This window comes from Echeneis naucrates, chromosome 16, assembly GCF_900963305.1.
Source record: "Echeneis naucrates chromosome 16, fEcheNa1.1, whole genome shotgun sequence".
NCBI classification, from domain to species: Eukaryota; Metazoa; Chordata; class Actinopteri; order Carangiformes; family Echeneidae; genus Echeneis; species Echeneis naucrates.
This window is the reverse complement of record NC_042526.1, coordinates 269,469-292,617: the sequence shown is the minus strand read 5'-3', so window position 1 is coordinate 292,617 and position 23,149 is coordinate 269,469. Positions and strand designations below refer to the sequence as shown.

At 49.4% G+C, this 23,149-nt stretch overlaps 3 protein-coding genes across 9 annotated transcripts; 2 read left to right on the top strand and 1 right to left on the bottom strand.

The window, feature by feature from the left end:
- Positions 1-1,543: 1,543 nt before the first annotated feature.
- On the top strand, positions 1,544-4,965 carry LOC115056560 (BTB/POZ domain-containing protein kctd15-like). Its single transcript, XM_029523090.1, has 5 exons — positions 1,544-1,794; positions 2,721-2,896; positions 3,036-3,180; positions 3,923-4,225; positions 4,532-4,965. The coding sequence occupies exons 1-5, from the start codon at positions 1,765-1,767 to the stop codon at positions 4,691-4,693; spliced, it is 816 nt and encodes a 271-aa protein (XP_029378950.1). The 5' UTR covers positions 1,544-1,764; the 3' UTR covers positions 4,694-4,965.
- Positions 4,951-15,349, bottom strand: LOC115056559 (transcription initiation factor TFIID subunit 4-like). Of its 3 annotated transcripts, XM_029523089.1 has the most exons (16): positions 14,720-15,349; positions 14,170-14,656; positions 13,083-13,243; positions 12,729-12,812; positions 11,969-12,160; positions 11,771-11,893; positions 11,598-11,687; positions 11,110-11,298; positions 10,440-10,515; positions 10,251-10,356; positions 9,833-10,002; positions 9,245-9,375; positions 8,716-8,841; positions 8,339-8,395; positions 7,357-7,479; positions 4,951-6,373 (listed from the first exon to the last, which is right to left on the bottom strand). In XM_029523089.1, exons 1-16 carry the CDS (start codon positions 15,338-15,340, stop codon positions 6,209-6,211), a joined length of 2,901 nt encoding a protein of 966 aa, XP_029378949.1. In that variant the 5' UTR covers positions 15,341-15,349; the 3' UTR covers positions 4,951-6,208. The 3 variants fall into 3 exon arrangements, with proteins under 3 accessions (XP_029378949.1, XP_029378947.1, XP_029378948.1); XM_029523087.1 differs by having other exon boundaries at positions 4,976-6,373; positions 11,104-11,298; positions 14,170-15,349; XM_029523088.1 differs by having other exon boundaries at positions 4,976-6,373; positions 11,104-11,298; positions 11,969-12,157; positions 14,170-15,349.
- Positions 15,350-16,201: 852 nt separating this feature from the next.
- On the top strand, positions 16,202-22,617 carry lsm14aa (LSM14A mRNA processing body assembly factor a). Of its 5 annotated transcripts, none has more exons than XM_029523846.1 (9): positions 16,202-16,484; positions 17,777-17,940; positions 18,022-18,181; positions 18,865-19,077; positions 20,197-20,376; positions 20,685-20,859; positions 20,965-21,003; positions 21,096-21,336; positions 21,437-22,617. In XM_029523846.1, exons 1-9 carry the CDS (start codon positions 16,364-16,366, stop codon positions 21,458-21,460), a joined length of 1,317 nt encoding a protein of 438 aa, XP_029379706.1. In that variant the 5' UTR covers positions 16,202-16,363; the 3' UTR covers positions 21,461-22,617. The 5 variants fall into 5 exon arrangements, with proteins under 5 accessions (XP_029379706.1, XP_029379705.1, XP_029379703.1 ...); XM_029523845.1 differs by having other exon boundaries at positions 20,194-20,376; XM_029523843.1 differs by having other exon boundaries at positions 18,865-19,206.
- Positions 22,618-23,149: the final 532 nt, after the last annotated feature.

The window sequence follows — 23,149 nt, the reverse complement described above, 5'->3', positions numbered from 1 at the left end:
CTCTATCTCAGGTGTGCTCTCTGTGTCTCGGGTGTCCTCTCTCTGTGTCCCGGGTGTCCTCTCTCTATCTCAGGTGTGCTCTCTGTGTCAGGTGTCCTCTCTCTCTGTCTCGGGTGTCCTGTCTGTGTCTCGGGTGTCCTCTCTCTGTCTCGGGTGTCCTCTCTCTGTCTCGGGTGTCCTCTCTCTATCTCAGGTGTGCTCTCTGTGTCTCGGGTGTCCTGTCTCTGTCTCGGGTGTCCTGTCTGTGTCTCGGGTGTCTTGTCTGTGTCTCGGGTGTCCTGTCTCTGTCTCGGGTGTCTTGTCTGTGTCTCGGGTGTCCTGTCTCTGTCTCGGGTGTCTTGTCTGTGTCCCGGGTGTCCTCTCTCTATCTCAGGTGTGCTCTCTGTGTCAGGTGTCCTCTCTCTCTGTCTCGGGTGTCCTCTCTCTGTCTCGGGTGTCCTCTCTCTGTCTCGGGTGTCCTGTCTGTGTCTCGGGTGTCCTCTCTCTGTCTCGGGTGTCCTCTCTCTATCTCAGGTGTGCTCTCTGTGTCTCGGGTGTCCTCTCTCTATCTCAGGTGTGCTCTCTGTGTCAGGTGTCCTCTCTCTCTGTCTCAGGTGTCCTCTCTGTGTCTCGGGTGTCCTGTCTCTGTCTCGGGTGTCCTGTCTGTGTCTCGGGTGTCTTGTCTGTGTCTCGGGTGTCCTGTCTCTGTCTCGGGTGTCTTGTCTGTGTCTCGGGTGTCCTGTCTCTGTCTCGGGTGTCTTGTCTGTGTCTCGGGTGTCCTGTCTCTGTCTCGGGTGTCCTGTCTCTGTCTCGGGTGTCTTGTCTGTGTCTCGGGTGTCCTCTCTCTGTCTCGGGTGTCCTGTCTCTGTCTCGGGTGTCTTGTCTGTGTCTCGGGTGTCCTCTCTCTGTCTCGGGTGTCCTCTCTCTATCTCAGGTGTGCTCTCTGTGTCAGGTGTCCTCTCTCTCTGTCTCGGGTGTCCTGTCTGTGTCTCGGGTGTCCTCTCTCTGTCTCGGGTGTCTTGTCTGTGTCTCGGGTGTCCTCTTTCTGTGTCCCGGGTGTCCTCTCTCTATCTCAGGTGTCCTGTCTCTGTCTCGGGTGTCTTGTCTGTGTCTCGGGTGTCCTCTCTCTGCCTCGGGTGTCCTGTCTGTGTCTCAGGTGTCCTCTCTCTCTGTCTCGGGTGTCCTCTCTCTGCCTCGGGTGTCCTCTCTCTGTCTCGGGTGTCTTGTCTGTGTCTCGGGTGTCCTCTCTCTATCTCAGGTGTGCTCTCTCTGTCTCGGGTGTCCTCATGTCGGACACCGACTGTTTTTACTGCTTCGGTTAAACTTCATTGAATTTACAGATTGCACCGCCCACATTTAGGTCACATCGCTAAGAGGACACCTGTCCAGGTGTCCTCTTAGCTGACAGCTGACCTATGACCTCACACCGGAACACAAAACGGTGCTGGCAGCTGATTCAGAGAAGAGCGGGAGAATGGTGAGCAGCCTCACGGCGCTTTTCCCATCAGCCACTGCGCAGTAATTGAAATGGCGCATTTGGCCCCAGGCTGCCGGGGGGGGGGGGGGCATGATGCGTGACGACAGACGTCATTCGGCTCCGGAGGGAAGTTTAAGGCCGCTCAGACTGACTCCTGTCCGGGGAGAGGCGGCACAGACCGACCGATGGTGATCACGCATCGGTTCCTCTGATCGTTCGGTCCCCTGATCCGGGCCCCGGGGTCTGAAGGGCCCCGGGCCACGCTCCGCTCTCAGCCCGGTCAGACCTCACGGCTCCAGTCGGTGTCCATGTCCTCGGTGTCCTCGGTGTCCTCTCAGGTAAGACCCCCCCACGTTGTGTTTCACGTGAGATTTAGAAACTTTACGGCTTTTCGCCGTTAAACTCCACATTCGGTGACATTAACGGGGATTTCTATGACAGCAGCACCGAACTCCGTTCAGATAGTTGTCCATTCAGGGTTCGGTTGGTACCGACACCTGAAAACATCATCAACATAGAAATCGGTTACCGATTCCGTTAAAGTGAAACACGCAGAAAAATTCGGCCCCATTCAAAAGAGCCAGAAAACTCACAATTTAACGAAACCGGAACTTTTCGTGCCGGTGCACCGGATTCTGTCCGCCAGTCAAACGGTTCCGTGCAGCCGGAACAGAGCCGGTGAGTCCGGCGAAAGAGAAGCTGGATCCGAACCGAGTCAGAACTCTCTGAAGGTGTCCGTCCGGGATTCTCCGAAGGACCGCAAACTGTCCGGACAACGTCTAAGGCCCGGTGGAGCCGAACTCAAATACAGAGAGGCGCCGTCGGATTAAATAATCGGTTTTGTTAAAGGAGTCTGGTGAACCAGGACCACCCGGTCCTCCACACTGATTAACGGAAGGCGTCGGTCCGGGTCGGTCCTCTGGGTTTTTGTTGACCCTGGACTTTGGGTGTCTGTTCCGGATTAGACCAGCAGACTGAGGAGTTTGCCCCGGGGGGTACTGGGGCAGAGACAGAGCTGCACCCCTCACTACTCCACTGGGGCAGCTCGGCCACAGGGGCTTCTGGGAGATGAAGTCCAGCAGACCACTGGGCCATGTTGTCATGAGACGGTGAAATCTTCCTGCTGTCCTCAGTGAACACAGAAAACACAGACAAAGAGTACAAAAACAATAGAAATAGATCAAATAGAACAGGCTGACCTGTAAGCTATCGGCTCTGCGTGAAACATGTAGTTAGCGGCCTGATGTGCTCTCACCTGTGACAGGAGGGGCGGAGCTTGTCTAGGATGTCTCTGAGCTGCTCCCCTGTCTCCCCCATGGCGGCGCAGGGCATCCCGTCTCCCGCCCAGCTCACCAAGGCCAACGCCCCCGTCCACATTGACGTCGGGGGACACATGTACACCAGCAGCCTGGCAACACTCACCAAATACCCTGAGTCCAGGTGAGTCTGCTGGCGGGCGGGGTCAGAGATCATGTGATGTCTCAGACAGGTGACACTAATCTTTGTTTATGGATCAGTCAGTTTAATCCGAGTGTCTCTTGTCAATGTCCTCTCTTGTCTGTCTGTTGTGCGTCTGCAGGATCAGCCGCCTGTTCAGCGGCACTGAGCCGATTGTGTTGGACAGTCTGAAGCAGCATTACTTCATCGACAGAGACGGAGACATTTTTCGTTACATCCTCAGTTTCCTGCGAACCTGCAGACTGCTGCTGCCCGAGGACTTCAAGGTGCGTCACCAATGATGTCATTAATGACCTCAGAACCCAGTCCGCTGCAGTCTAGCGGTCCAGGCCTGCTGGTCTTGTTGCTGGGAGATGAGAACTCTGATAGTCTTTTGACACAGCATGAGCCCAGTGCTAACACATGCTAACAGGCTAGTAGAGTGGAGTAAACATGACTGGATCATCAGTGACAAACACATGAGACTTAAATGTTTCCCAGCATGCACTGAGGGAACCAGGCTGTCAGGTGGCAGTCAGAGCTCACAGGTGCTGATGATGTCACAACATGGAGAACCTGCAGGTTAAACCCCCCAATTGTCATCTTTGTTAATCTGAGCAACTCTTTAACGCTGCAGATTCTGACGCTTTAATGAGCTCAGAGCCGCTGGCAGGAAGCTGAGTGGGTTTTAGTAAGGCTGTCTGTGTGTTGGAAATATACCCCCCCCCCCCCCCCCCAAGAACCAGCACTGCCTCTTTTATTCTGAAAGACTGAAACAGCCTAAGGCCACACCCCCACTTTATAAAACACGTCTAACCCTGGGGGGTGGGGGAGCCTCAGGCTTCATGTTAGGAAGAGGACCCCCCCACCAAGGAGGAGGGGCTGTTCTGCAGGTTGTCAAAGGACAAGGAGACAAAGTAGAAAGACAGAAACTCCTGAATCCAGAATCTAGACATCAGGACTCTGAACCTAATCTGAGGATGAAGGTGTGTGTCAGGATTGTAGCTTTAACTTGCCCCTCCCCCACAGGATTTCCTTTTGTTGTATGAAGAGGCTCGGTACTACCAGCTGACCCCAATGGTCCGGGAGCTAGAGCGCTGGCAGGCGGAGCGGGAGGCCCAGCGGGTGCCGCCCTCCGAGTGTCTGGTGGTTCGAGTGACGCCCGACCTGGGTGAGAGGATCGCCCTGAGCGGGGAGAAGGTCCTGATTGAGGAGGTCTTCCCCGAGACCGGGGACGTCATGTGTAACTCCGTTAATGCTGGATGGAACCAGGACCCCACCCACGTCATCCGCTTCCCGCTCAACGGATACTGCAGACTCAACTCAGTCCAGGTTGGTCCAGCAGTTTCATTTATCAACGTTATCAATATTAGTCTCTTTTACACAAGCAGGAAGTTCAAAGATTTCTAAACAGTCTCCTGATATAAAATGGCAGCTAAGCTATGTTTGCATTTTCTGATTGAGGTCAGTGTGAAGATAGTCTGATCTCTGACTGCCACTGATCTGGTCAACAGCTGAGTCACATGACCAATTATTGAATACTGATCTGGTGACGCCACATTAACGAGGCCTCATCCGCTCTCTCACTGCCATACTGAGTCAGAATGTGATGTCACTTCCTGTCTGTCTCCCCCCCAGGTCCTGGAGCGTCTCTTTCAGAAGGGCTTCAGCATCAAGGCATCCTGTGGCGGCGGCGTTGACTCATCGCAGTTCAGTGAGTACATTCTTTGCCGTGAGCTGCGGCACAGCCAGTCCATCACCAGCACCCCGATCCAGATCAAACAGGAACCTCTGGACTGAGAAGTACCAGGACCCACAGACCTACGGTCACACCTGGATCCTGGTGAGCACAGAACAGATCTGAAGACTGTCTGTGACCTTTATCCTTGCAAAGGTGGAAAAGGCTTGAGTGCCAAGGTCATGCGACAGAACTGAACCAGACTTTGATCAGCTCATGTGGATCTGAGCCAGGACAGACCAGAATTTAATTGTTTTTAATTTATGACTTTTTCTGCCTCCATGTTTTTCCATTTGTACAGATGTTTTGATTACTGATTAAAGGGTCAACGACATCTGTTTCCAATCACATGGACTTCACTTCTTCTTCATGGTTTTCTTTATTTAATTTTTTTGTAAAGGTACAAACAGCTGTAAAATTGCATTGCCTGAAATGAGTCAGGATCGAGTCCAGAATGTAGGAAATATAAATAGTCCAAAAACCAGGTCCTTCAACAGATTGTAGTTCTGAATCCACAGTACAGGCCGACCCCCGGATCCAGCATAGACCTGATCACTATACAAACCCAATTAGACATTAAAGCGTTAAAAACCTTCTGTGGACACACCCCCTCCAAACAAGGCAACTAAAAACTGAAGCCAGACTCGTCTTCATCCTCCCCAGGTCTATCTTGGGGCTCTGGGGAGGGGGGGGGGGCTGGGTAGGAATGTGCGATGTGGCATTTCCTAACGCTCTTGAACGCAGCCTGAGTTCCTGTCTGGAGGAGAACCAGCTCCTGATGACGATGAATCTTCGTCTCTGAGTCGGATATGCAGGCCACCATCTCCATGGTAACCTCAGCTTGCGCCTCAGACAGGAAGTGGATGTGTTGTGGCCAAAGTCGCTACAGGAAACAACGATCAGCTGACAGTCATTGATTATTGATTAATGCATCCATCAGCAGCTCTGATGATGTCACCAGCTGAACAAGAACTGACATCGGCATCCTGCTGAAGTCATGTGACCGACGCTACGAGTGGATCAGTCTGGTCCTGTCACTTCCTGCTGAGGGTCACCGTTGCCGTCATGATTAACACACAAACACACACAGACACGCACACTAAAATGAGGACCGTTCCTTGTTTAACAGTCGACGACATGATGCTTGTTAAACTCATCGTGATGTCAAGTGTTGACCACTGAAAACAGCAGACATCCTGATTGGCTGAGGATGAGTGGATGATGTGAACTGTGGGTTCACCTGGTGAGTCGCTGCGTCGACTAAAACATAAAACATGAAGCCGCCATCTTCTGCTGTAAAACCCTGAGAATCACTGTGCTCAGTCCACCTGGAACTGTTGGTGGAGCCAGCACAGTGATTCAGTCCTAAATCCAGATCAGTCTGGACCAGACTTCCTCTGGACTAACTGAGGTGGGATGTGCATTTAAAACTGAATGAGCTAAAACGAGACGTCCTTTCAACATGTGATGTAAAACCAGGAGGTGAAATCCAGAGGAAGATAAAAAGGTGCAGGGACCGAAGAGGACCAGGGGACACCGACTCTGAGACAGGAAGGTGGTGATGTAGCGACCCCCCCTCATTTCAGCAGAGCCTTGTAGAGCATGAGGGAGCGCGCTGTGGTCCGGTCCTGCTCCAGACAGAAGATGAAGTCCCTGAGGTTAACTCGTGTGATCCGCTGACGGAGCTGCTGGCGGGAGGAGGCAGCGGTGGAGGAGGAGCCTGCACCCGAGCCGGACGCCACCTGAGGGGAGAGACAGGACATTAGACCAGCTGTTCTCCCATCAGCTTGAATCATATAGAAAAGACACCCTCTATCTTGAGGTACGTGGACCTTTAATCCTCAAAGGTGTAAAGTCTTTGATCAACGTGACTTCAGGTTCATGTCGGCTCACCCAAAGACGACAGTGGACAGTTTGTGTCTGAGTGTGTGAGACCTCCCACAGTGAGTCCAGACCTGCAGGATTGGCACACCTTGGTGTCAGGTGTGTCTGCAGCCTGAGGACAGGTAACGCCTGCAGCCACTCACAGCTCTGCTCCAACAGGCCCACTGCATACAAACGTGATTGACAGCAGTGTCTCCTCCCAGGAGACACTGGACCAGACCGGACCAGTTCTACAGATTAACAGCTTCAGAGGTTCTCCATTTTCCACTTGGTTTCATTGATACCACTGGGTATTTAGTACTAATGGTTGTTATGACGACTGTTGTTAGGGTCACGACAGTGATAGCAGACATCATCTAATTTGTTGGCGTGGTGGAACCTGCAGCAGGTTCAGAGAAAGGATGAAAGAAGCTCTTGAGCTGCTGACCGGGGCCCTGGGACATCAAGGCGGGGGCAATTCTGGAGCCTGATGGGGCAGCAGCAGGACACCATTCAGCTCCCAGCTGCTGCCCCATCAGAATGCAGATCTGCCCCCGCCCTGACGCCTCAGGGCAGATCACGGCTCAGAGAACAGACACACATTGTGCTGGAAGTTTCCATTTGTGTGGGTGGAGCTCATCAGCCGAGGACTCAGTGTACCATAGCAGGACCAACTCCCCCCCAAAAGGGTGTGTATTTGTGTGTGTGTGTGTGGGGGGGGACTCTGCAGTCCCTGAGTGCATGGACATGGACATGGACATGGACATGCACGCGCACACACGCAGCCCTCAGTGGGGGCGCCCCTGTGTGTTGCCCCGGTGCATGCTGGGACCTGAGTCCTAACCTGGCTGCTTGGTCTCACCTCTGTGCCGGCCGTGGATCCTCCCGGTGAGTCCAGCTTGCGTTTCTTGCGCGGTCCGATGGCTGCGAGGGCCGTGAGGTTGGCGTCTCGTTGTCTCATCTGAGCCAACTCCTGCTGCTGCATCTGTGAAACAAACACAACGTGTTTAGACAGCAGACTTTGCATGTCCATTACAGCAGCGGTCCCCAACCCCCGGGCTGCGCAGAAAGAATAAATAACATACATTATTTATGTTTTATTTATTATCTGAATCTGAGCTATGTTTTATTTTGAAAAATTACCAGATTCTCTCCGTTACGTCCGTCTGTGACTCACTCTTGAGCTTGTCTCGGTCACGTGATACGTTACCGCTAAAATTAAACCCACAAGCTAGCGAAATGATTAAAAAAGGATAGTTTCTTTGTGAAGGGGAAAAGGCCCAGTGAGGAGACAGAAGAAGAGCCTGTGACTTCCATGAAAAAGAAAGCTGCATTTAGGTTTCGGGGTTAGGGGGCAGAGAGGATGTTACGATGACGCTGCTAATAAAGTTGCATACGAGTGCACAGTGGATTCACGTTTATTATGACATTTAGAAAATAGCACAGTTTTTATGCCGATCGTATCATTTTATTTTGTTGCATTTATACGCCACACCTTAAAGGCTGGTCCGTGGAAATATTGTCTGACATTAAACCGGTCCGTGGCACAAAAAAGGTTGGGGACCGCTGAGTTACAGTACAGTGAGCATGTGAAGGGTGATGAACAAAAGCTAAAGAGTTTAAATCTAAAACAACAGAAGACAACGTGTAGCGGAGTGGGTGGTGCTTGACAGCTCTACAGCCCTGACAGTCACCTCGCACCAGATCAGACTGTTCTGACACACTCCTCTCCAGCCCACAGGCCTTAGCAGAGACTTATGGGTAATGACCGCTGACCTCTGCTCCACTCTGAGCTGCTGGACTGGACTGAGGAGTGTGAAGTCCTTGGAAACAGAAAAACATACCTCCTTGGCCTTCTGCTTCAGTCGAGCCTGTTCAGGATCTTCTTGTCTGGCGCGACTCTGGGGGTCAAACAAAGAGAGGGCTCAGAGTGGATGACTTTTGACCTCTGTGCTGACACGTAAACAGGAAAAGCTCTGGGATTGGAGGAGTGTTAATTGTCCCTCTTCTGACTGACTCTGGGATCAGGTCTTAGCATTTATCACATCGGTGAACTACACAATAGTAACAACAACAACAACAACAATAATAATAATAATAATATTAATAATACATCCAGTTCCACGGCATTGTATTATAAACTAGTTATTACAAATTTAACCTAACTCATTTCAAGTAATGAGACGTAGAGAATGATGATCTGTGTGTCTGTATGTATGACCTTGGCAGCCTTCAGCAGTATCTCTCTCTCCTGCTCGTCCTTCCTCTGTTTCTCCATTCGCTCCAGCTGCTCAAAGAAACGAAGCTGAGAGCGAACGTCCGTCGTCTGTTCGTGATGCTCCTCATCCTGAGGAAGACCAGCGGGTAAGTTTGGAGGTAAAGATCGGAGCAGAGCTCAGAACTGACCCCGCCCCCAAGCGCCAAGACAATTGACAAATGGCCTTGGTGCACTCACCCACCTGTCAGTCAAAGAGGCCTTGCCCCCAATCCTCCATAACTTTTTAACCTCAATAACCTCTAAACCGATGAGCTCTTCAAACTCTCCTCTCTGGTTTCCAGAGACCAGAACAGTTTCAGTAACTGTAAACATGACTCTGAGACTGACTCCCTGCTGGACTCTAGTGGTTTTTGGAGGACCTGCAGGTTGATGCTGAGTCTGGTTGTTGTAGGATGGCACGTTAAAGACACAAACTTTTACTGTGACATCAGGAGGCTCAGACACGTCGGTATATAGAGGCGTGTGTCCTCACCTTCCCGCCATCTGTGCGATGCTGAGCAACGGCGGAGACCTTCTCTAGCAGAGAGCGCAGTCTGGACTGAGTTGCATGGGAGATGAAGTTCACCACCTCCAGAGGAACCTCACTCACCCCCAGCTTCTTAGCTAGACGGAGACAGGGAGGTCAGCTCATCTGAGCTCTATGTTCAACAAGAGAGTCTGACATCTGCAACGGCCTGAACACATCTTAATTTTCACCATCATCACTGAAACCAGCCTCAGGAGGGAGAAGAAGACCAAAAGGATCATTCTGACCTCAGTATTTTCATTATTACATTATTAATGCTGAAATCAATGTTGGATGTTAAAGGTCCAGTCGGACTACAGGTAGACCTTGATCTGGTCTCTGATCCTAAATCAGGTCCAGGTTCTGTATTAATCCAGTGAAAGTATCAAAAGTCTCCTTCCTCAGGAAATCCTCCCAGTCTAGATTCAGGAACTGAACCTTAAAACCAGTCAGGACTGCTGTAACTTTGTGATGTCACAACTAAGCAGTCATTGCCCTCAGTCAGAGGGTCAGGCTCTTTTTCCTTGGCTCAGAGCCTATGACAGGTGAGTGTACCTGTGTCCAGGATGCGGCGGTGCAGAAGACCAGTGGGAAGGAAAGACTCATCTTTACAAGACCGGATCTTTGTGCCGACCAGCTCCGAGCTGGTTGCTAGGATGCGGGCGTTTTCCTCGTTCAGGTTGACACCAGCCATGGACGCCACGTCATTAATGTCGTCGTCATCTCTGAGGACAACAGAAGTGAGAGGTGAGAACACAGCTCAGGTTGTATTTCCTTAAAACAGCTGATATCAGTTCAGACTTCAGAGGAGGTTCCGCTGAGCCCAGCTCTGACACCATGAAGACCTTTATCTGGGGGGTCTGGATCAGAGTCCATCTGAGCCACTTTGATCCCAGAGACAGACTGATACAAACAGGTATCTGATGGTCATTTCATGTCATCTCATTCAATGGCTCTTTAATTTATGTCTCACCTAAATGTCCCGCCCCCCGGGTCGCTCAGTTTCTTTTGATTGGCTTGAGCCGCCAGATTCACAAGACTTTTGCCGACTATGGTTGTGGGTCCTCGGACAAGTGCACCTGAAGACAAAAGGACCGAACCAGAGTGATGAGTCACTGCCATCTAGTGGAACAGAGTAAGCCGGACCTGCATCTGGACTCACCTTGAGGTCTCATGGTCTGACTAATGACGATGGGTGTTCGGGTCTGGACACTCTGGACTCCCGGTCTGGCCACAGCCTGCAGGAGATGGAGATGTTAACCGTAAATCAGCAGCAGAGACCGGAGCTGGTCCTTGCTCTGAATGAACAGTGTAGAACCTTTGGAGTCTGGAGTTTGTGGCCTTACTGGTTTCAGTCAGGGTCAACAAACTGGATGCAGTTTAAAGGGGCCATATGTCAGTTTGTTGTGCCATGGTCTTTATGCTAATATTAGCTCTGTAGCAGACAAAACTCATATTATTCTATTAAAGAGTCGCACCCTGAATTTTCAGGTGTACTCAGCCCACTGTGACATCACAGTGGGCGTGGCTCCAGGTGACAGATCACTACAGTTCTGTGTGGTTAAACCACATGTTCACTGTGGTTTCTCTTCTACAGCTGTTTATTTTCACATCGAATCACAGCAGATCTTCATCATCATATTTAATCATCTCAGTTATAATTCCTGATCATTTATGGAATTCTGTGCCAATTAATGAGATTAACAAAAATTTTTTAATCTGAAGTACTTTTAAATTTGCATTTCCATGGTAACAGTCAGGGTGGCTACATGTTGACCTGTCAGGTGAGCAGATCTGATCCTCTCACACTTGAGTTGTCATCATACCAGAGCTGTTGTGTTTGTGAGCGGTGTGTTCAGTCTGACGGTGCTGGTAGTTGGACTGATGGGCAGCCGTGGTCTGATGGTGGTGGCGGTGACGGAGCCGGGGGCAGCCGGAGGGGGCGCTGAAGTGCTGGGGGTGGCCGTCATCAGAGACTGCTGACTGCTGAGCAGAGATTGACGCAGCGCAGGGAGACTTTTCTGTGGAGAGACAAACATCATGCTGGATGTCAAACTGGGTTAAGGTCTTGAGAAAGGAGATAAATACTGAGACCGGGACAACAGGAAAACCTGGAGACCATCGTGTGAGTCATGGGCCAACAGAACCTTCAACAGTGATGTTGAATGATCTATTAAAAATCAATCAAACTGTCACTGAGATGAAGTCACATCTCAATGTCTAAGTCTGAAAGGAATAATAAAAAAAAGGAAGCTGCCAAATGTCCAACATTAGTCCAACATGAGCAGTAGTGGGTAAGCTGTTAGTGGTGGAGGGGTACCTTGAGGAAGGGAATGAGGTAGGGCTGTGGAGAGGACTTCAGCTCAGCCTGCAGCCGAGTGGTGAACTCCTCAGGCTCAATCTTAGCATCCTGGACAGCAAGACACAGAAGTTACGTTAGACTCAACTTCAAGAAAAAGGACACCTGAGTCCTCTTGGAGGAAAATGTCTTACCAGTAGGTCCTGCACCAGGGCCTTCACATTCTTGGAGGTATCTGGGGTGGGGGAATTGTGGGATGCCAGCTTGATTAGCGTGGCGAGGAAGTTCTTGCATTTCTTTACGTTCTCTTGCATTTCCTGTGGAAAACAAACACATTAATAACAAGTGCTGACAAGACTGCCCGTCACCTCGTAACCACCAACAGTGCTCACCTGGGACACCACAGTCACTCTGGTGGGGGGGGTGGCTGTAGCAGTTGGGGTCGTGCTGGTTAAGGGGGTGGATGGCACACCGGCTGGCTTGGCCGCTGGTGAACCCCCGGCTGTGATCACTGTTGGGGCCTTCTGAGGAGTCGTCATCTTCACAGACACCGCCGCACCGCCAGGGGCAACAGTAATGGCCTTCTGGGAAACAACAGCACCATCAAGGAAAAGAACCACCAGACTCACGAAATTTACTACTGATGTTATTACTGAGGCCCATTAAATATCAGGGTCTGGTCTGGTCTGTCACTACCAATAATGATCCTGCTCTGGTTTAGGGTCCAGTCCAGACTCCAGGACTGAAAGAGGACCAACTCAGGTAACATTTCATTTCACCCATAGCTGAATCGCCTCATAAAGTTAACATGAACATGCAGCTTCATTTTCAAAACAGGAGCAAGTTTTTTTCTGGAAAGTTTCTATCTTTATCTGATAAGGAGTTCTGCTCAGTAATGATGAAAAATCAGCAACAAACTCTCTAAATCAGATGCTGATGGTGGAGGAGACACTTCCTGTACATTAAGGAGGTTTAAAGAGGGCATTATGAGAAAACATGTGCATATCTGATCCTTCCTGAAGTGGCAAGAATTAAACCAGCAACATGAAAACCTGACCTGATGTGAGCTGAGGGAACAAAGGTTCTGGGAGCTGGACACGGTTTGGACCTGTTCTGAGTCCTGATCCTGAGCCAAAGAGACAGGAAACAAACCTGTACAGTGGTGGTGGCAGGAGACTGAACCATTCTGGTTTGAGCGGGGGAGGCCAGGCGGACAGTCTGCGGTGTCCCTGGAGCCTGCAGACAACACAGAGGAAAGCACATGAAGCACCAGAGAATCATGGAAAACCATTAGACTGTTTGGAAAAGACCAGGAGTCTCAGGTGGACTGATCTAATATCTGAATTATATTTCACACAATACCATCCATGGTTCTATTGAAAACTCCTGTGACTGATGACCACCTCCTGAGAACCACCTGAACTTTACGTCTAAGTTGAGAGTCAGTGATTTTGAAGGCTGAGGCTGAGGATCAAGTCCCAGGGGAATTCTCAGAAGTAGACCTACCGTGGTGGCAGTGCTGACCCGGATCGTGGCCCCGGCTGTCGGTGTTGCAGGCCTTTGGGCGATGTTGGCAACAGCCTGCTGTGTCTTGGCCTGAGCCTGGGCTAGGACCTGCTGGGGGACCATCACCAACTGACCAGTCTCTGTCCGGACCAGGACCATACCTGAGGGAAGACGAGACAATAATTAGATAAAGATGTGGAACAAGTGGTCCTGGTCTTGGTCTACCAGATTTTCTTCATGACGAAGCCACATTGAGCTACACAGCTTCAGAAACAAGAGAATGTTTGAAATGCCCCCAACATACAGGGATTATTTAGCCAGTTTCAGATAAAATGATGTTTGTCCACATTAATAATGTGGTTTTTGATGGACCGTCTTCCAGATCCAGAGAATATGATGCCCAGACGTCTTTGTGGTATCACAACACTTATGGTGCTGATGATTCAAAACACAACGTCAAAGATTTGGATCAGTACTTCAGCTCTAACTTCAACAGATCTTTCTCTTAAGGTTTTTCCTCAGAGAATCTTCAGACATCTGGATGTTAAAACAAATCTGTTTGCTGCCACATAAACATTTTAACCCTTAACCCAGCCCAAACAAACCGGTATGATCAGTGATGTTGGATTGTCTTGATGTTTCAACCGTTTATGTTCTGATGAAAACAAAGATCATGACTTGTTTCTTTTCTGTCTTCAACTGAAGATGACTTTCATTTTCGTTTACCCCCTGATTAAATGATCAATAAATTGATCAATCATGCAGCTTGTGAAGCATTTAAGGATCTTCAGGAAACACTAAACATAGATTCAATGAGAAACAGGAAGTGCTTTGATAAGTTCGTACGCTAATCAGTGAGTAGAAAAGCTGCCAGTGATTTTTTTGTGACTGACAGATTGATTAAAAAACTGAAAGGTTTTCACTCCAGATGAGTCTGAGGATTGTGGGAAACCCTTCAGAGCTGCAGGAAGTGATGTCAGACATTCTTCTGTTGTTTACCATCAGGAAGTCAAAGGTAAAAGTGGAACTACAGTGACAGCATCCAACAACAGGTGACCCAGCAGGTGAGGTGGAGGTGTGTGCTCACCGGGCGGCATGGTGAACCCAGGAGGCAGCTGGATGGTGGTCTGCTGCTGAGGCCGAAGAGCCAGCGGGAGCTGAGGAGCAGCCGCCCGGGTGGAGCTCGCCACCAGCCCAGGTCTCTGCTGCTGGATGGAGGTGGCCACCACCGGAGTGCCCGGCGGCCTCACCACAGCCACTGCAGGCTGACCCACTCCGTTCATCGCAGGCTTCACCCCTGCAGCAGCCAGGGTGACGGCAGCCGTTCCGGTCCCGGTCTGAGTCTGGCTGATGGGGGACTGGGCTGCAGAAGGAGGAGGGGTGCTGGTCAGGATGACGGAGTTTCCAGAGACCGGCTGGCTGGGCACCATCATCTTGGTGTGCATCAGAGGGTTGCTGTGGTTCAGGACCTGAGAGGTGGAGGCTGATGGGGAGGGGGCCCCCTGGGGCCCCGGCTGGCCACCCTTGGGGTCGACCCCGTTCTGGGCGATGCTGGCCACCGGGCTGGGGTGTCTCTGCAGAGCCACAGTCGGAGACGCCGCCGAGGACTGAGGTACCGGGAAGCCGGGCTGTGAAGCCATGGGGGCGATGGTCGCGGAGCCGGCGGCACTGACAGTGCTGATCACCGTGCTGGATCCGGTCGGCGGTGGAACTGCGGGCGAGTTCACCAACTTTACCGCTCCGCCGTTTCCGTTTAAACTTTGCAGTGCGGGAGAGCCGGTCCGGATGGCCTCGGAGCCGGGAGCCGAGCTCGGACCCAGGACAGCCGCCCGGTGGAAGCTAGCGGCGGCGGGCTGAGTGCTCAAAGTTGCGGCTCCGGGTCCGGAGGAAGCGGTCGGGGCAGCCGCTCCAACTGTTTGCGGCCCGGCTCCGGTGGTGATTACAGCCCCGGCAGCGACGGAGGAGGTAGCGGAGGACAGGGTCGGAGCGGACAGCGGCTCACTAGCGCCGGGTTCCTGGGTCAGCCCCGCTTTCGGATGCCCTTGTTGCGGCTCCACGGACCCCACTTGATCGCGCACTTTCCCTGAGAACTGAGCCGCGGCGGCTGGAGCTGCGTCCCGTTTCCCGTCGGAAAACGGAGCCGCCGGAGTCTTTCTGTCGCCCAGCTGAGACTCCAGAGATCCGACTAGGTCGCTAACGGCTTTCTCGTCCACCTCATTGAAGAGCATGTCCTCCAGTGGGTCGGAGGCTCCCGCCATCTTTGATGTCGGACCGTTGTGCAAATCGTATTTTAGAATGTACGCATGCGCCGAGGATCTGGTTGATTTTCCAGCATAGAAACAGAACAAATAGACTTCCGGTGGCGGCAATTGGCACTTCCGGTCCAAACGCCTCCGATCCGGTTCTGAGAATGAGAGCGATTTAAAGAGGGAAGTTATTTAAATCAAATAGGATATACACGTGGACCTGACGTGGTTTCATTTTAAGTGTCCATTACGCTTTCAGTCCATTAGTGTCTGTATTATACTATTTATATGTTGATTTTTACATCAAATCCGATTTATTCGTTGGCCGCTCCTGTAACTCGGGCCTGCTGGACACCTTCACATTTTATTCAGATATTTTTTGTATTTTGTAGACTTAAAGACACATCATTGCAATTTGTTTTGATAACAAGTCCCTTCATCTGATTTTTTTATATTTAGTCACCTTTCTGTCAAATCCTCACTAACATGAAACGGTGAACTTAATTTGGAGTAAAAACTCAACAGTGTGGAAAATCCCTAATTCCCAGAGACCCACAACACCCCGTTGTTGGTGTTATTACGGTTGGATTTTTTTTTTCGTTAATTATAAAACGTCTCCGTTAATATCAAAACGCATCTACATACATTTGAATGTTGTACATGTAATGCAATAAAAAGATCATCGTGTCCTTTTAGATCTTTTTTGCAGTTTTAACATTGCAGTTGAACTTTTGGAGGATTAAAGGTTCAGTAAAGCGCCTCAGTCTTCTCAGAAATAAATTGCTTTCTCTTCTACCCCGTCAAGATCTAAGATTCACGACTGCGGGTAATCCCGCGAGATTACAAATTCCCGTCAACCCCCGCGCTCAAAGCCATCGGATGGTGGAGGAGGTGGCCATGTTGTAGCGGGTACGGCGAACTCCGGAAAGAACGCTACCCGAGTCACCTGGCCTTTCCCCGGTACAGAACACCCCGCGGGTCGGAAGGACCGTCCGTTTTCTTCTCTGTCTGAACTGCCCGGCCGTAGAAGACACCATGAGCGGCGGGACGCCCTACCTCGGCAGCAAAATCAGCTTGATTTCGAAGGCCGAGATCCGATACGAAGGGATCCTGTACACCATCGACACCGAGAACTCCACAGTCGCGCTGGCTAAAGGTGACGCTGCTCCTGGTTTTCTGCTCCCACGGCCCGTTACCGCGGGGCGGTGGAGTCAGTCTCCGTTCCGCCGTGAGCAGTTAGCACGTGATGGAGCGCCGCGCGGATGGTGGTTAATAATCCGCGAGTTCGATTCCAAACAGATTAATAACGCTGGTGTGAAGGCTAGCCTTAACCCGCTAACGGCGGCAAGGTGCGATGCGTCAGACCGGCTAACAGCACCGATTCTCCGGCAGACGAACCGTCTGCACCCCTGCACCACCCTGACCTCGGCTGGGGGAGGGGGCGGGCGGGCGTCTCGGTGTGAAATTTACATTAATGAGATTGTACAGATTAATGTTAATCTGAGTCACCAATTGGAGCTAGCTAACGTTAGCATGGCGGCGCTCAAACGTCACAAAATCCAACCTACCTGCCATTTAAAATGTTTGTGACGTTCACTGACGTTTCACTCCGCTTCACCTGGGCCGGTGACGTCACAGTGCGCACTCAGCTCACCTGTTCAACAGCAGGTTATGACTGAACTATTAATGAAATCTCAGATGTAGGTGCGCTGTTGAATGGATCCTGGACTGTCATTAAACCTGCTTATAACGACCACAGACACTACACATCAACTGACTGATTTCCAGATCAATATAGTTGTCCTAATAACTTAGATACAGACTTGTTCTTTACTGTATGTGTTTCCTCTAAAAAGCCTTCAAATGTTGTGGAAGTACTAAGTTTTGATAGTGCACTTTTCTCCAGTCTATTGTAAGCAGAAATGTTGGCTACAAAATGTTGTCCCGAACCTGCATGACGCTAATAGTTTTCACTTCAATTGTGAAATATTTAATACATGCTCTTCCTCAGTGGCCATGGCAGCTCATTGTGACTATAGACAACAAACATACACATGAAGTGACAATGAAACACTGCCCTATGTTGTAAACAATATTTCAGGTTTATTTTAACCAACTCTGGAAAGAAACCTTCTTTCTCTTGAAGAGAAAGCAAGAATGTCTGTTTTTCGTCAAAAACATGCAGCAATATATTTAAATTAGCCAAGAGCTGTGAAACAGTGTATAGGAGAAAGAAAGGACATAGCTCACATTTATCTGATAGATCAGGACAGTTGTTTAACTCTCTCTACTTAATAACTCGAATCCTGTGTCTCAGCTTGATGTTGAAACTGTTAAGTTGAATTAAAATTTCAACAATATTAAATAGTACTGAGGGTGCTTTTTTCCAGTGATGATAGTAGAATTTTGGCCAGTGGTTCTAACTGGAAGCTCTTTACCCACCATCAGTTCGTTCCTTTGGGACAGAGGACCGCCCCACTGACAGACCCATCCCTCCTCGAGATGACACCTTCGAGTACATCATCTTCAGAGGCAGTGACATCAAGGACCTGACTGTGTGTGAGCCGCCCAAACCGACATGCTCGCTACCACAGGACCCCGCAATTGTCCAGGTACCTTTTCACCACGAAACTGTGTGTGTGTGCATGTTGGCAGGTATTCAGTGTAATGGTCTTGCCCGTTGTCGTCTTCAGTCCTCCATGGGCTCCAGCTCTTCCTCTGCTGCTGCCGCTGCCTCAACCCCATTCCAGACTGCTGGATCATATGGACTCTTCAACCGGGCTCCAGTTCCAGCCTACAACCAGTTCAGCACCAGCCCCCTGGTCTCCCCACAGTTTGGGCCTGTTGGTGTTGGTAGGAACAGCAGCTTTGATCAGTTTGGTTGTAAACTCATGATACAACTAAAAAGTCAGGGAGTCAGCAGCATGACATCCAAGGGTTCAGGGTCTCTCTGTGACTCTGGTACTACATAAATCATGCCACAGAAACTGAGGGGAAAGTGATTGATAGCTTCAGTCTGACTCTGAACGGTGGAAGCCTTCACTTTCCTCGTCAATATGAACATTAATTTATTCTGAGGGAAATAAAGCCACAGTTCATCTGCTCCTGAAGCAACATCAAGAATATAAGATTATACACAGAATGACAATGATAAAATCGTTCATAGTGCATTGAAAAGTAATGATCATATTAATCAATGTAAAAAAGTTTTGTATAGGAACATGTGCTCTAAAGACACATCTGTGTTTCCTGCCTGAGCTGATTCACATAATCTGAGCGTGTCAATCAGATGCAACTCAAAGCAGCAGGAGTCCATCATTTATGTTTGATTGATGAGATGCACCAGGACCAGTTCTGATTCAGCATATTATTGGTTAGTGCAAACATCTGAAGGAACATTCAGCTGTTTCCATCATTTAGGCCAGTCTGTCTTGCCCTGTTTGACCTCTGTGGTCCAGTCAGTACTGACTAATGATCATCTGATGTGGTCCAGCTGTGATTCTCTGACCCTGATCTCTGTCATGGTTCTCATCCAGGCCGCAGCAGCCCCAGTCTGGACCCTTTGAGGAAGAGCCCCACCCTGGAGCAGGTGATCCAGACCTCTCCGTCAGCCCCGGCCACTGCTGTTACTACAGCCTCGGCCCCTGGTCTGGGACGCAGGAGCCCCACCCACAGCCGTACGACACCCGCCACCACTGGGCAGAGCAGCCAGAAGGTCCAGCACCAGGATGGCGTGGACTCACGGAGGGGTGAGACTGTCAGGGGAGGTCGCAGCAGCCAGGGCTGGGCTGCACCCCGAACCATCTCCGCCTCTCACATCACTGCTGTAGATAGGGCTCCCACTGCAGGCCTTACCCACTCTGTCTTTAGCCACACAGGTGAGACCTCAACCCTGAGACCAGACCTCTGATCTGTGCTTTTGAGTGAGTGAGTGCTAAGTCTGTTGCTACTTGTCTTCTCCTGACCTTTAAGGCAAAGATCTGACAGTTAAACATTCACTCTTTACAAATGTTTTCAAATGGGGACCATTTAGTCTGGGTGAGAAAACCCTCCTCACCCTGATCTGACAGCATCTTTAAAACACAGGGTGAAGCTGAAGGTCTTGATTCTGGATCAGGTTTAAGTTTTGTAAGCATGAATACAATAAGCCTTACCTGGATTAGGACTTAGGACTGAAATCAGTCCTGTTCATGTGCTGCAGAATGAGGCCCAGGTGTGATTCAGTCTGGTAGTGAAGCGTTATGTTTTGTTGCAGAGGCGGCTCAGTCAGTGCTGTTTGTCTGAAGACTAAAAGATTCTGCTGTTTCAGGCACAGATGTCCAGAAAGTCCCCAAACCAGAATCTGAGCAGGCGCGAGGGGAAGGCAGAGATACCAGTAAACGTCCCACAGGTTAACCCCCACACCCCCAGCTTCAGTCATCCTCAGCCCATTCAGACTCTGCATGCTTGTTAAGCTTCGTTCTGGGAGGTGGAGCCCTTCCTCTCATCCTGAGCCGCCACTCCAGCTCAAACATCTGTCTGTGGCGTTTTGTTTTTTTTTATTTGTTTTTTGGCTGAGTGTGCGCAGATTGACATGTTCTTCATGTCAATGGACTGATGGCAGCAGCGTCTTTTTCCTCAGACCGCACTCTCTTTGGTGTCCATTGTAAACGAATGCTTCACTGCATTCTCCCATGTTTGACGTGGATTCAGTTGCAGCTGTGCTGCCACTGCACTCAGCTCTGTGCTGACTCGTATTGATAACTGACTCCGCCTCCTCCATCCTGGGTGTTTGCCTCATGTCATGTGGTTGATATTCTGTTGGCTGGTTTGTTCCGTAGCAGCTGAGCTTGCTGACATCTGGCCTCTTCTCCTCTTTGACTCAGCAGCTGCTGGCATACCAGCCAGCCGTCGTGGTCGAGGGGGTGGGCATCGTGGCAGAGGGCGCTTCAACGTTCGCAGAGACGGCCCTATGAAATTTGAGAAGGATTTTGACTTTGAGAGCGCCAACGCCCAGTTCAACAAGGAGGAGATCGACAGAGAGTTCCAGAGCAAGCTGAAGCTGAAAGGTGTAATTTCTTTGTGACCTGACTTCAAATCTGAACGTTTGGCTGTGGCGACCAACCTGGTTCCCACTGAACAAACAAAATAAAATATCACAAACACTTCCTTCAATCTTTGTCAGAACACTCACATGATGGTTTCCCTCATTCTACCCCTAAAACAAACACAAGCATTCCACTGTCATGTTGATCCTGAAAACATCCTGGTTGTTGCTGTTTGTATCATCACGTAGACAGTCACACCCGAGTTAATGCTGATAAATGTTATAAGCTGTGTGGGTCGCAATGGTAACACCATGCTAATTATCCCTCAGATGAGAAGATGGAGAAGTCAGAGAAAACGGTAAATGGCGAGGACAAAGGTGACTCTGGCGTGGAGACTCAGAACAGCGAGAGCAACGCTGACGACGAGTGTGACCCCCTCGGCCCCAACTGCTACTACGACAAGTCCAAATCATTCTTCGACAACATCTCCTGTGACGACACCAGGTATGAGTCGGGGGGGGGGGGCGTTATGGTTTGGGCATCACTGTGAACATCAGGTCAGGAGGAGGAGGATGTCGTCATCTTTTTGCCTCTATTTCTCTTCCTCAGGAAAGCAAACGACAAGTCTGGAGGCGCAGGTTTCCCTCGGTAAGTGTTGGTCATGTTAGTGAAAAGTCCATCTGGATCCAGGTTCAGTTTTGCCAAATGACTGATGTGATCTGTGTTTTCTCCTCCTGCAGTGAACGGAGACAGACCTGGGCAGAGGAGAGGAGGATGAATGCCGAAACATTCGGGATCCCTCTGCGTCAGAGCCGAGGCCGCGGTGGTTACCGTGGACGTGGCGGGATGGGTTTCCGTGGAGGTCGTGGCCGTTCAGCCAGCCGAGGGTCTTTTGGACCACCACAGGGAGGCGGAGGCTTCAGGGGAGGATACAGGGGAAACCAGGCCGGCCGGGAGTTTGCCGACTTATCAGCATACAGGGTATAAGATGAATGTGACCATTTTCATTTTATTAATCAGACAGTTGTCTTCATGCATTTGTACATGTTGCAAATCATTGTCTCTTTCCTGTTTTTTCCAGAAGGACAATAAAGTGGCTGCGTGATGCTGACAGCGGGAAACTCTTCACAGGTGGAACTGCTTCACACATCCAGGAAACAGATAGTTTCATCAACTAAATAATGAAGATTGTCCAATATTGTTTGTCACCAGCACTGGGGTAGACTGCTTAATGCAACTTCACTTTCCACAGTGGAAACAACAACAAGGCAGTTTATCACAGAAACCATTAGAATATCCAGATCTCTCCAAAATAATTTGCAGCTGTTGAAATAATTCTGTAAGCATCGTATTTCAGAGAGGTGGGGGTTCTCCCCACCTGTTTCCTAAACCTGTCTTTGATAATATTTTGTTAGCTCCTGTGATGCTCACTGATGTAGCTTTATTTGGGAGGTGGGTTCAGTATATCCTGTAGTTCTCTAACTTCAGCACCAAGCGCAGTCACACCTTTCTAACATGTATTTTTCTACTGTTACATAGACTGATTGGTTAACTATTGGCCTGCCCACTCACCTGTCCTTCATCTCCAGTATCACCTGAAACCTCCGTTAACCCATTTGCCAGTCAATCATCGTCCTTATGTCCTGATTATTGCTGAAGACGAACCTGCAACCGTTTTCATCAATTTATCACTGAGTGGTTACAGGAAAGATGATTTCAGCTTGAAGTCAAGGATATTTTATGTTCACCTACAGTTTTACAGAGCAAATGATTCATCAATCGATTGATCAGGAAATTAATCATCAGTTGCAGCTCAATGCCACTCTCGGCTCTGACTTCATTGTAGGAAGCCGTATCACTAATGTGTCTGACTTGTCTGGGCAGTTGTTTTCCTGCCAGTGAATCAGACGGATCATAGCTCAAACTTCACTTTCTCTTTTCACTTCTTTTTCTTGAGTTGTCAGCAGCTGGTATATTGGTTTATCTATAGACATCAAGCTTTTATCTAACAGCTCATCAACATGGAAGATTTAAAATGTTGCACCAAAATCAATCGATCAATAGAAAAATAACTGGTAACTCAGAGCAGAAATGTCTAGGTTCCTCCTCAGGTTAGAGAACTTCCTGATTTACATCAGCTCTTTGATTCTCAAAGGCATTTTTACTTTAAGTATTAATCAGTTAATTTAAAAAAAAAAAACAACAAAAAAAAAACAAAACATTGCTCATTAATAAAAATTATGTAAGTCGTGTTTCAGGCTGCCTCATTTCCCTTTTAATGTCTGCATTTAATGAACATGTTATGAGAGGAAACATGTTTAACTACATAAGTAAATGAATCATTTTCTGTTCAGTGGATGCATTTAAATCCATTAATCACAGTTGGGGGGGGGGGGGGGGCAGCACTCATCACTTTGTATGAAGCTATCATGTTGAAGTGAATAAATTGGACTGTCTTGCTGCAGTGATTTATTTTCCTGCAATGTGGTTTGTTTATTGAAAAATCATTTGAATTATTCAAGACAGAAACCTTAATATTTGTCATTTATCACATTAACTGCAGACAGGAAGAGGAAATGGGTTCTTAATTTATTTAACGCTCTGTTGGGTATTGAAGGAGTTCCACTTCTCCAGTCTTTTATCTGAAGCATGTCTTTTGATTGGTTCAGCCAAACACTTCAGGTGGGTGAGGCCGGCTTAAAGACTCAGTCTGAATTTTCTGCTCGTACACTGAAAGGACCTTTAATGATTTGTTTGATTAGTGGCGTCTTAAATCTTCCATAGAAGAGGATTG

What these genes read in the sequence shown, in the direction of transcription:
- LOC115056559 (XM_029523087.1), bottom strand. Translation starts at nt 15,340, where the DNA reads ATGGCGGGAGCCTCCGACCCACTGGAGGACATGCTCTTCAATGAGGTG. An exon ending in ACCTCATTCCCTTCCTCAAG is followed by an intron (nt 11,299 to 11,597) that starts GTACCCCTCCAC and finishes GTCTCTCCACAG; the next exon opens with AAAAGTCTCCCTGCGCTGCG. An exon ending in TACTGCTGAAGGCTGCCAAG is followed by an intron (nt 8,396 to 8,715) that starts GTCATACATACA and finishes TTTGACCCCCAG; the next exon opens with AGTCGCGCCAGACAAGAAGA.
- LOC115056560 (XM_029523090.1), top strand. Translation starts at nt 1,765, where the DNA reads ATGTCCTCGGTGTCCTCGGTGTCCTCTCAG. An exon ending in TGTCCTCGGTGTCCTCTCAG is followed by an intron (nt 1,795 to 2,720) that starts GTAAGACCCCCC and finishes CACCTGTGACAG; the next exon opens with GAGGGGCGGAGCTTGTCTAG. An exon ending in GCAGACTCAACTCAGTCCAG is followed by an intron (nt 4,226 to 4,531) that starts GTTGGTCCAGCA and finishes TCTCCCCCCCAG; the next exon opens with GTCCTGGAGCGTCTCTTTCA.
- lsm14aa (XM_029523842.1), top strand. Translation starts at nt 16,364, where the DNA reads ATGAGCGGCGGGACGCCCTACCTCGGCAGCAAAATCAGCTTGATTTCG. An exon ending in CACAGTCGCGCTGGCTAAAG is followed by an intron (nt 16,485 to 17,776) that starts GTGACGCTGCTC and finishes ACCCACCATCAG; the next exon opens with TTCGTTCCTTTGGGACAGAG. An exon ending in CCGACTTATCAGCATACAGG is followed by an intron (nt 21,337 to 21,436) that starts GTATAAGATGAA and finishes TGTTTTTTCCAG; the next exon opens with AAGGACAATAAAGTGGCTGC.